General features: G+C 50.9%; 1 protein-coding gene across 1 annotated transcript; it reads left to right on the plus strand.

The window, feature by feature from the left end:
- On the plus strand, positions 256–9,051 carry SAP18 (Sin3A associated protein 18). Its single transcript, XM_021065443.1, has 4 exons — positions 256–4,662; positions 4,760–4,869; positions 8,532–8,654; positions 8,819–9,051. Exons 1-4 carry the CDS (start codon positions 4,534–4,536, stop codon positions 8,973–8,975), a joined length of 519 nt encoding a protein of 172 aa, XP_020921102.1. The 5' UTR covers positions 256–4,533; the 3' UTR covers positions 8,976–9,051.

Consider the following 11,989-nt stretch of genomic DNA (forward strand, 5'->3'; position numbering starts at 1 on the left):
GAACCTCCATATGCTGCGGGAGCGGCCTAAGAAATAGCAAAAACAAAAAAAAAAACCAAACAAATAAAACACAGTACTGATGAACCTGTCTACAGAACAGAAACAGACTCACAGACATGGAGAACGGACCTGTGGTTGCCAAGGGGGAGGGAGAAGGAGGGACGGGGAGTCTGGGGTTAGCAGACGCAAACTATTATATATAGAATGGATTATATACAGCATGGATAAACTACTATATACAGAATTGTGTAGCACAGGGAACCATATTTAATATTCCGGGAAAAATCAGAATGGAAAAGAATATGAAAAATAACATATGTGTATATAACTGAATCATTTTGCTGTATGGTAGAAATTAACACAATGTTTTAAACAAATTTAAAAAAATCATCTGCTTCAGTCCCTCCTTTCAATTTTTTGGGGGTATATCCCTAGAAGTGGAATGCTTATTTGTGTAAACCTGAAAGAGAAAGGAGGCACATACTTAAATTTCATAATGTGTGTTCAGAGCTGGACCTCAAAGGCCAGGTTAAGAGGATTGAGGGATGCTTGAAAAGCTACCCGAACTGTCCCATAATACAGCTGCAGTTCCACTGCCTCAAAGTATTGGGAAATTGTTTTTATTTTTTTTTCTTTTCAGGGCTGGACCTGGAGCATATGAAAGTTCCTGGGCTAGGGGTTGAACTGGAGCTGCAGCTGCTACAGCCACAGCGACACCAGGTCTGAGCTGCATGTGTAACCTACACTGCAGCTTATGGCAATGCTGAATCCTTAACCCACTGACCTGAGCAAGTCCAGGGATTGAATACACATCCTCACGGATACTAGCCAGGTTCCTTTTTTTTTTTTTTTTTTTTTTTTGGTAGGGCTGCACTCGAGGCATATGGAGGTTCCCAGCCTGGGGGTCCAATCGGACCTACAGCTGCTGGCCTATGCCACCACACAGCAACACAGGATCTGAACCGTGTCTGTGACCTACACCACAGCTCACAGCAACACCGGATCCTTAACCCACTGAGTGAGGCCAGGGATCAAACCCGCAACCTCATGGTCCCTGGTCAGATTTGTTTCTGCTGCACCACGACGGGCACTCCCCTAGTCAAATTCTTAACCTTGAGTAACAACGGGAGCTCTGGGAAATTCTGTTTTGTTGAGAGCTTGTTACATGCAAATGTCCAAAATGAGAGCTTATATCTAAAAATAGCTCAAACTTCCCTAATATCACTGATAAAAGGCTGTGAGGTTATTTTCGGTTTCACTGTTTTCTCTTCATTGATTGATTAGAGTGCTCTTGTGTCTGTATTTTTATACCATGAAGATTTTGAAAAAGACTTAATATTGGAATCAAAGAACTGGGGAGGAAATTTAAGTATCACCTTTTAAAAAACTGAATATTGACTACATGCAAGGTCCCAGCACAAAGCACAGTTAAAAGGAGTTCCTCCTATGGCTCGGCAGGCTAAGGACCCAGTGTTGTCACTGCTGTGGCTTGCTTGCTGCTGTGGCATGGGTTTAGTCCCTGGCCTGGGAACTTCCATATGCTGCAAGTAAGGCCAAGAAAGAAAAAGGAATATAAAAGCACAGTTAAAAAAATTTTTTTAAACAGTGACCTACATCACACACACAAATGACTATCTAAAACATACAATTATGATGTGAAGAATAAAAAAACCACACCTGTTTTCGTGAGAAAGAGTCCACTACGACTGCCTGGGTGCCTGTCAGGAACTGCATCACATCAGCTTTTACTCCCAGAGGTAACGCTACCCTGAATTTAGTGTTTTCAACTCCTTGTTTCTCTTTATAGTTTTAACAGTTGTGTTTGTTTCCCTAAATAGTATTTTTTGGGGGTGGGGGTTCCTCTGTTTGAACTTTTCATAAATTGAATCCTACTGTACGTATTGTTCTGTGATTTGCTCTTTTAATTTTACCATTTATTTTAATTTCTTGGCTGCAACTGTGGCATGTGGAAATTCCGGGCCCAGGGATTGCGTCCAAGCCAAAGCTGCGAGCTACGCCACAGCTGCAGCAACTACTGGATCCTTAACCCACTGGGCTGGGCCAGGGACTGAACCGCTGCCTCCACAGAGACGATGGGGATCATTAACCCACTGTGCCACAGTGGGAACTCCCTGATTTTTTCTTTTTAAAAAACACATTGAGGAGTTCCCGTCGAGGCACAGTGGTTAACGAATCCGACTGGGAACCATGAGGTTTCAGGTTCGATCCCGGGGGCCTTGCTCAGTGGGTCAATGATCCACCGTTTCCGTGAGCTGGGGTGTAGGTGGCGGATTTGGCTTGGATCCAGCGTTGCTATGGCTCTGGCGTAGGCGGGTGGCTGCAGCTCTGATTAGACCCCTGGCCTGGGAAGCTCCATATGCCTCGGGAGTGGGCCTAGAAATGGCAAAAAGACAACAACAACAACAACAACAACAAAAGGAACATTGATTCATTCATTCACTTTCAAGGCTTTATGGTCTTCCGCCTTATAAATACTCTTGGTAGACTTTCAGATTCTCTAGTTACTAGGACTCAAGACGTTAGACCACTCTTCAACAGGTGACCTGGTGCTCACGTGTAACAGTGCCTCTAGAGTCTTAAGGCGAGCATCTGCTCAATCTTTCTAGGTAACGTCGGTGTTGCCCAAGTGGAAGAGACAAGTCCATGATAACCCCCTTTTCTCCACATCCTTGCCAGCCCTTGGTCGTCAGACTTCTGCACGCTGGCCAGTCCAGCAGAGTGAAATGTCATCTCACTGTGGCTTAAATGTGCATGATGGTTACTCATGATTATTACACGTTTACATGTAATTTGTGTTTTTTCTCTCCTAGGAAATGCCTGTCACACCCTTTGATGTCCTGTTGGATCCTACTGAATTCTCTTTTCCTTACTGATTCCTAGGCATTCTTTTTTTTTTTGGTCTTTTTAGGGCTGCACCTGAGGCACATGGAGGTTCCCAGGCTAGGGGTTGAATTAGAGCTGTGGCTGCCCGCCTACGCCACAGTCACAGCAATGCCAGCTCCCGGATGCTTGAGCCCTGCCTGTGACCCACACCACAGCTCACGGCAACACTGGATCCTCAACCCGCTGAGCGAGGCCAGGGATCAAACCTTCGTCCGCATGGATGCCGGTCGGATTCGTTTTCCACTGAGCCATGACAGGAACTCCTCCATTTCTTTTTTTTGGCTGAGCCTGCAGCATGCCACATTTCCCAGGCCAGAGAGCAAACCCAAGCCACAGCAGCGACCTGAACCACTGCAGTGACAAAGCTGGATCTTCAACCTGCTAACCACCAACTCCTCTTTTTTTTTTTAAGGTAATATATATTTCTTTAAAACAGAAAGAAATATTCATAGAGAAGTGTATGTAAAATATCAATGCACTGTTCAAATAATAATTTAGAATCAAACAATCATGTAACTATCACCTAGGTCCCCAAACAGACGTTGCCAACACTCTAGAAGCACCCGCTTTGCCCCTCCCTGGTTACAGTCCCCTTTTCTCACAAGTAACTACCATTCTGCCCTTTGTGGTAATTACTTCATTGCTTTTCTCCTTATAGTTATATCACCTGGGAATGCCTCCGGAACAAGAGTTTAGCGCTGCCTGTTTTTGCATCCTATAAAGATGTATTCGCATAGCAAATGTCCCTTGTTTCCGGCTTCCTGCACTCAGCATTACGTTGTGCCCTTGGGTTTCTCGAAGTTACAGTTTGTTCACCAGGCAACGCGTAGCATCCCCTGCATCGTCTACGCAAGGCGTCGAGCATCAACCCTAGGACACCTGTTCTCGCGTCTCCGTGACGTCCCTGGGTACAGCTCAGCGAGGTTCTCTCCAGGGTGTGGCCCACGGGGCGGAACGTGGATGTAGGGCACACGGCCCGTCCTTCCACCAAACAGCCCCCAGCAGCCAGGGACCGGGGTGCCGCCCGCCCGCCGAATCCCGCGCTGCGCTCTGCACGTTTCGCGAAAAGCAGCCGCTTAAAGCCAGTCGCCGCGGTACCACCGCGTCCCCAGGGCAGCGCGACAAGCGCGAGCCCCCTACACGTGGATTTCCTTTACAGCACCTGCAGGCCATCTGGCCTCTTCCCGGGATGCCCGGAACCCCCGGGACCCCGGCTTTCCCAGCGCCTGGGGTCACGCCCTCCGGCCGCGGCCCGCTTCTCTCTTCCGGCACCTTTTTTATTTTAACCTAATCAAATTTATCATCCTTCTCCGGTTAGCGCGCGTCGTTCCGTGCATTCCTGCCCGGTCCTGAAGGCAGCCCGCCGTCATCCCGAGCGCCCGCCACTCCTACCTTCCCACACTGGGCGTCCGCATCCCTCACCCTGCCTTCGGGCCCCGCCCGCGACGCCGTCCTCTCCCGGCACGCAGTGCGCAGGCGCGCCCGGGGATTGGAGGGGGGAGGTGGGGGCTCCCGCTACGAGCGGCGTAGTGCGCCTGCGCTGAGGGCCTGCGCGAGCGCACCCCTCCCCCCGCCTCTCCGTGTCGTCTATAAACTCGCGAGCGTCTCCTCGCGAGAGGTTCGGTTCTCATGCTCGCTGCGGGGGTCGGAGGTCAGAGCGAGCGTCTCGCCGGCCGCAGGAGGAAGATGGCGGTAGAATCGCGCGTCACCCAGGAGGAAATTAAGAAGGAGCCGGAGAAGCCCATCGACCGGGAGAAGGTGAGCGTCGGGAGAGGTGGAGGGGCCTCGGGGCGTGCCCAGGCGGCGGGGCGGGGGGGGAAGGGGCCGCCTCCTGACTCCCGCCCGCCGCCCCCAGACCTGCCCGCTGCTGCTGCGCGTCTTCACCACCAACAACGGCCGCCACCACCGCATGGACGAGTTCTCCCGCGGAAACGTGCCGTCCAGCGAGCTGCAGATCTACACTTGGTGAGGCGGGGCTCGGGGGCGCGCCCGGGGGTCGCGGGGACTCGGGCCGGGGGCGAAGGCCGGGAGGCCGCGCGCGGGTGTCCCCCGGGCGCCGGGGGCCTGTCCTCCCGGCTTCGGCCCCTCCCAGCTCGCGGCCTCTGAGCAGCAGGCGCAGAGTTGGGAAGGAAGGGTGTTTGCCCGTCTTGTGGCTGTTTCGTGTTTAGTGTTGAAACTTCGGAGTGTGAAGGATTGGCCTGAGCTTGCCGTCCCTGTTGGGGTTGCTGGGCACGGAAATGACACGGAGGCCGTTAAATTGCGGTAGCCGCCCCGGGGGGTCTCAGTCGCGAACTTGGTGCTGGAGTGGCGCGGCGCGGGGGAGTGGTGCTGCTGGGTGATGTTTGTCGTCCTCTGAGAGCATTTCCACGCGGTATTAAGCCTTAGCATCAGAAAAAACAAAAACACAAAAGCTGGTGGTTTCTGATGTGCTTAATGGAGAAGCTTTTGATGTGTTTACCGGCTCCTGAAGGCCTCTCTTAGCCGTGCCTTCCCTACCCCACGTCTGATTAGGACCGTCACATACAAGCAGCCTCATTCCGTTCCTTGGTTTCGCAGTAGAGTGGCTTTTTAGTGGCAGTAAAAGATGTGTAATTTCTCAAAATATGTCTGTTGTAAAACATATTTGGCATTTGCCGTTTTAAATGTACACTTTGGTGTCATTAAATATGTTCATATTTTGCAGCCGTTATCATTGTCTATTTCCAGAACGTTAAAATTCCTCCACAAAAATTCTGTACCCAGTAAGCCTTCCCCCAGTTTCTCGTAGATGCTTTTTTTTTGTCTTTTGTCTCTTTTTTAGGGCCGCACCCGTGGCATATGGAGGTTCCCAGGCTAGGGGTCCAATCAGAGCTAGCCAGAGCCACAGCATTGCCAGATCCGAGCCGCGTCTGCGACCTACACCTTAGCTCACAAGATCAGACAACACGGAATTCCTAACTCACTGAGCAAGACCAGAGATCAAACCTGCAACCTCATGGTTCCTAGTCGGATTCATTTCCGCTGCGCCACAACGGGAACTCCCTGGTAGATGCTCTTTTATGTCTGTAGGTATTTGCCTATTCTAGGCATTTCATGTAAGTGCTCTCATGTCACATTTGACCTTTTATGTCTGGCTTATTTTATTTCCCTTATGTTTTCATGGATTACCCACCGTAGAGCATGTAATAGAACTTCATTCTTTTTTTGTGGCTGAATACTGTTTCACTGGAAGGATATGCTACATTTTGTCCATTTGTCTGTTGATGAGCACTTGGGGGCTGTTTCCTCATTTCAGCTCTTGCAGATAGAGCTCTCGAGAGCATGAGTGTGTGCACATGGTATTGAGCCCCTGCTTTCGGTTCTTTTGGGTTTATGCTCAGGAGTGGAGTTGCTGGGTCATCTGGTCCTTCAGTCTGTACCTTTTTGAGGAATCACTAAACTCTTTTTCACACAGTGTTTCATTACGTTCCTAAAAAGGTGTGTGATTTTAAACTAAGCCCAGAATACTAGAACTCAGTTCTTTAAAGATTGGAACCTTATTTGTCTTTTTGGGGTGTCTGTTAAATTTATGTAGTGGTATGAGTCTAGTTTAGTATTCCAGGATAAAAATTCAGAAATGTTGATTTGATTTATAGGGCAGAGCCATACGTACATACAGAATACATTGAATATGTTGATGAATCTCTCTCCAGAGATTAGTGTGGATTTTCTCCAACACATTAGATTTCCTGTTTGCCAGGTGATTTGCTTAGACCCTGAGGGTATAAAGAGGTCCTGCTCTTTTCTAGAACGAACTTGGTCTTGGGGGGGAAGCAGATGTAAGTGCTAAGTAGGACTTGGGGTGGAGACGGCAGGCGAGATGGTCCGTCCATCCTCTCCTAAGTCAGGAATGAAACGACCAGAGGCCCGTTGTCCTGAGCTGCAGCCCAGCAAGGGAGGACAGCCTGTGTCCTCCCTCGGACGGGTGCAGAGAAGGGCTGGAGGGTCGGTGGGAAGCCCAGAGCCTGCTGCCACTCCCAGAGCGGTGGTGAGGGAAGATGAGTCACGAAGTCTGGAAGTTCTCAGTTGTACAAGTGGACCGAGGAGCTAAAGTCGGCGGTCCTACCTGTCGGGAAGGCAGTGGAGTCCAGAGGAGGCCAGCAGAGGTGGCGGAGGAGTTGGCCAAAGTCCCGGCACTGTGTGGGGCTGGGGACAGTGTGGGGAGGAGCAGGGACCTTAAGCTTGGCTGGTCCTTAAAAAGAGGCCAGTGGAAGGGGTCGGAACAGGCCAGCAGGAGCTTCGTGTTGAAAGAGCTGGCGCGCACCGTCGTGGCGCTGCACCGGCCCCATGGCTGGTCTGAGGGGCGGGCTGCCGCTCTGCACAAGCTGCTGCAGTTCCTTCAGGAAGGCTCGGCGCTGCTTGGCGGGCCTTTTCATCTGGTTGAATCAGGCCCACTCGGGTTGATGGATGAGGTTTACCCAGACTAATTAGGATAATCACTGATTGTAGACTGATCCCACCTACACAGCAGTACAGAACACCTGCCTCAGTGCTTGATGAGATAAGGGGGCTGTTGCTTTTTGAAAAAGACGCCTGAAATTGACCCTCACATTCACCCAGCAAAGATTCCAGGGAGAGGGAGTGTCTACACCCACGTGTGCACTTTGGACTGATGGTCAGAAAGCACCCCTCGGCGCCCCAGCTGTTGGGCTGGGGTGGTCCTTGCAGGTGGGAAGCTTGGTAGACGCGGTAAAAGGGGTGAGCCACGTTCCCTGGGTGCAGCCGCCCCTAAGTGTGTGCCTGCGCCAGAGAAGAAGCGTTCCCCAGGGTCTTCTCCCTGGGAAGAGCTGGGAGAAGCTGAGAGCAGCATGCAGATCGAAGTAACGCGAGGCTGGAATAAAGTGTGGCGGTGGGCATGGAGAACAACAGATTTGACCTGTCTTAGGGAGGTGTGTGGCCTGGGCAGCTAAGTGGGTGACAGGGGTTTGTGTAATACTTGGAAGGGCGTGGTTTTAGGGGTCACTGCTGAGGTCTGAGGCTGTTGAGCAGGATCGGGCAGCAGAGGAGGACGGAAGGGAGGTGGTCATCGCGGGCGCTCCTGCTCTCGTGTGCGCCTCGGGGGTGCCTGGGTGGAGAGGCTGTGGGCAGCCCGCAGAGGTGCAGCTGCGTGGGTCTCGGGCATTTGAGTCCTGCTCTGCGCGAGCCCATCTCCGGTAAAACTCACCAGAACATTCGCTCTTAGAAAGGAAAACACTGCCCGTCTTTATGACATGCTTTCCTGTCACCTTGATCCTAAGATGCCTTCCAGTTTCAGAGATGTTAAAGTGCGTCTTAGAAAGAATGAAAAAGAATGAAAGGCGCCTGGGTTAACGTGGACCTCTTCCTCCTTAGGTGGGTAAAGCGCTAGGCCAGCGTTCCACAGAAACACAGGGGCACACTGCCATTCTGACCTTAATTCTTCGAAATGTCAAATATTGAGGCTGGTAAGGGGATATCTGGAGGCAAATAGCATTATTAGGCGCTTTAAAATTACTTCAGTCCTAAGACCGTGACAGTTTGTAGTGTAAGTTGCAGTTGAGACCCATGTAAATTCATTCATTGTTATGTCACTGTCCTTGTTGTTACTGCTGGTTAATCACATGTAATGTCTTTTCCCTAAAAAAATTCAGGATGGATGCAACCTTGAAAGAATTGACTAGTTTAGTAAAAGAAGTCTACCCAGAAGCTAGAAAGAAGGGCACACACTTCAATTTTGCAATTGTTTTTACGGATCTTAAGAGGCCCGGCTATCGGTAGGTAGCTCTTCATTTTTAATTCCTATAGTCTCTTCCTGAGTGGGATGTTTCACCCGATGGGGGGTAGATTCATATTCTCTTCTGCCCGCTGGAGATGAGGGCAGTGCTCCCCTTTGGGACTGTTGGCGGTGCGGTGGCTCACGTGTCGCTCTCCCGCGCAGAGTGAAGGAGATCGGCAGCACCATGTCCGGGAGGAAGGGCACCGACGACTCCATGACGCTGCAGTCGCAGAAGTTCCAGATAGGAGACTACCTGGACATAGCCATCACGCCTCCCAACCGGGCCCCGCCGACCTCCGGGCGCATGAGGCCCTACTAAACTTGCCTTACTGTTTCCTGAATTTATTTTTCATTCAGTGATGTAAAATAAACGTCCACTTTTTCCTCCCTCCTTATTGCCATGAAGCCTTTAAACTCTGAACAAATCGTAATGCACCTCCTGGGGAGTTAGATTTGGCTTTGCTGTGGTATGACTGCATACGAAGTCCTTGCGTTTCAAGTCCTTCTGTAAGGTGTGTAGAGAAGTGCTCTTAGCATTCTGTGTAAAACTGTGTGTTAACTCGCCGCGGTCCACTGAGCACGAGAGGTAGTTGGGGTGGGCACGGGGCTTAATGCAGTATTGGGGGTGTCTGCTGAGGGAGGGGTTTGGCACGTTTAAGCCCGAGTGGGGGTAAGAACACAAAAGCCATGGGATTAAATGAAACAGAGCACAAGTTTGTGGCCTGGGCTGTGGGGTTGGGAAGGGGCCTGTGGGTCCGGGGGCAGCTGAAGCTTTTTGGAGTATCCCTGGCGCTGAGGCAGGTTGAAGAAGCTCTGTTTGAAGAGACTTTTTCCTGCCCGGATCAAGTGCAGTGACAAGTTAGTCTTTTTATGCTTTAAAAATGGGGAAAATCAGGCCTTTTGAGGGCAGGAAGCATCGAAGAACAGGGGTCAGAGCTTGGGAGACGTCGTAAAGGTTTCCCTTGAAGATATGAAAGCGGACTCCTGCGACCAAGGGCGAGGGTCAGGGTTGAGGCCGAGGAAGGGGTGCCGCGTCCTGCGGGGCTGGGCTGCCGGGAATCTGGCTGGCTGATGGGAGGGGCCGCGTGCACGCTGGTTAAATCCTGGTTACGCCGGCAATCTGGACGCGTTGTTTCTTGAAGCTTTTTTCGGTTTGTTTAAAATTTTCTAAAGTGGCGGTAACGACCCATAGGATTGTCAAGATGATGTTTGCAAAGGGCTGAGAGCAGCGCTGATGTGGAAGGAACAGCACTGGCTACAAGGTCGCGGTGAGCGGGACTGGAGCCGTCCCTGCCGCAGCCCCGTCGGCCTGGCTTCGAAGGTCACGAGCAGGGTCACGCAGCGCGCAGAGGGTGCTGAGCCCAGTTCGCTTTCGGCCGCTGCAGGGGGACGGTGTGAAGGTGCATTTATTCCAAGATGAAAACGCAAGTGCTGGCGAGTATGTGTGGGCAAAGGACAGTCAGAGCAGCCGTTTAGAGTCCAGGGCCCGTGGCGTGGGCTCCCTGGTGCAGTCAGGCAGTGGGCCCCTTCCTGGGGGTCTGCCTGCAGGCCTCGGCTCTGGAACTGCGAACATCAAAACTTTTTCTTTTTTTTTGAAAAGACGGGCCATGGCTAGCTTCCTATTCGTGGAGCTGTGCTACGCAGATCAAGACAGCAGAAACCCAGCAGAGGACTTTGTAAGCAGATTGTCAACTACCATGGAGCTCTCCTCTCATTCCAGGTCATTCTCCCACTAGTTGAAAATAAAGTGCTTTATGTGGTTCCAACGTGATTTTTTTTTTTAGGTAAAACTGGTACGTAACTATTAGGTTCATGTGTGATTCGATATGTGTATACACTACAAACTGATCACAAGTCCTCTGTCACCATACAGCCGACCCCGTCATCCTTCCCGCCACCCTCAGTCCCCCTGTTGAAAACCACCAGTCTGTTCTGTGTCTGAGTTTGGTGGTTTGGTTTTTAGAGTCTACATATGTGTGAGATGACGCAGTGTTTCTCTTTCTCTTTCGATCCATCCATGTTGTTAACGGCAACATTTCTCTCTTGACGGCGGACTGTGTGTGCGTGTGCGTGTGGGTGCAAGCGCATGCGCACCTCACCAGTTCTTTTCCTCACTCCTCCACCCATGGACACTTGGGGCTGCAGGACGCTTTCTCCACATCCTCGCCGGCACTGACACTGCTGTTGGAGGGTCGTCGTTCCGACGGGTGTGAGGTGTTCGCTCTGGTTTCAGTTTGTCCTTCCCTGATGAGGGATGCCGAGCACTTGCTCATGTCCCTCCTGGCCTCGTGTGTGTCCCAGCTGGAATTTTTTCCTTTGAGGATTGCCATCTTCCACCAAAAGTAAAGATTACGTAGTGAATTTATCGCTGAACCTGATGCCAACAAACCAAAGCCTGGTACTTAGTCCTCCCCCTCCTCTGGCTGTGGCAAGTGCAGCCTTGAGTAAATCGAAGTAAATGGGATGGAGCCAGCACCACGCTCGGCCTTCAGTGCCCTGCCTGCCTCGCCTGCCTCACCTGTTCTTGAGGTGTTTTCCCTTTGGAGTAGGAGTTAGCACATGCATTGCCTGTGGCATATTTTCCGTTTTTTCACAGCATCCGGAAACTTGGTATTTCCTTTTTCTTTCGAGAGTCACACCAGCAGCATCTGGAAGTTCCCAGGATAGGGGTCAAATCAGAGCTACAAGTGCTGGCCTACGCCACAGCCACAGCAATGTGGGATCTGAGCTGCATTTGCAACCTACACCACAGCTCATGGCAGCGCCAGATCCTTGACCTACTCAGCGAGGCCAGCGATTGAACCTGGGTCCTCACGGATACTAGTTAAGTCGGTTTCCATTGAGCCAAGACGGGAACGCCTAGTTTACCTTTTTTATGGCTGAGCAGTATTCCATTGTGTATATGCCCCACATTTTCTTAATCTGTTCATCTGCTGATGGACATTTAGGTTGTTCCCATGTCTTGGGTACTGTGATGATAGCACTGTGATGAGCAAAGGAGTGCATATATCTTTTCCAGTGAAAATTTTGTCTGGATTTATGCCCAGGAGCGGGATTGCTGGGTCACATGGTAGTTCTGTATTTAGTTTTCTGAGGAACCGCCATACTGTTCTCCATAGTGGTTGTAGCAACTCACATTCCCACCAGCAGTGGAGGAGGGCTCCCCTTTCTCCACACCCTCTCCAGTGTTCTGACCTGTATTAGGCGGTACCTCATTGTAGTTTTGATTTGCATTTCCCTAACAATTAGTGATGTTGAGCATTTTTTCACGTGCCTGTTGGCCATTCAGTGTGTCGTCTTTGGAGAAATGTCTACTCAGGTCTTCTGCCCATT

The sequence above is a fragment of the Sus scrofa genome, chromosome 11, assembly GCF_000003025.6.
Source record: "Sus scrofa isolate TJ Tabasco breed Duroc chromosome 11, Sscrofa11.1, whole genome shotgun sequence".
NCBI lineage: Eukaryota > Metazoa > Chordata > Mammalia > Artiodactyla > Suidae > Sus > Sus scrofa.

What these genes read in the sequence shown, in the direction of transcription:
- SAP18 (XM_021065443.1), top strand. Translation starts at nt 4,534, where the DNA reads ATGCTCGCTGCGGGGGTCGGAGGTCAGAGCGAGCGTCTCGCCGGCCGC. An exon ending in AGCCCATCGACCGGGAGAAG is followed by an intron (nt 4,663 to 4,759) that starts GTGAGCGTCGGG and finishes CGCCGCCCCCAG; the next exon opens with ACCTGCCCGCTGCTGCTGCG. An exon ending in GAGCTGCAGATCTACACTTG is followed by an intron (nt 4,870 to 8,531) that starts GTGAGGCGGGGC and finishes AAAAAAATTCAG; the next exon opens with GATGGATGCAACCTTGAAAG.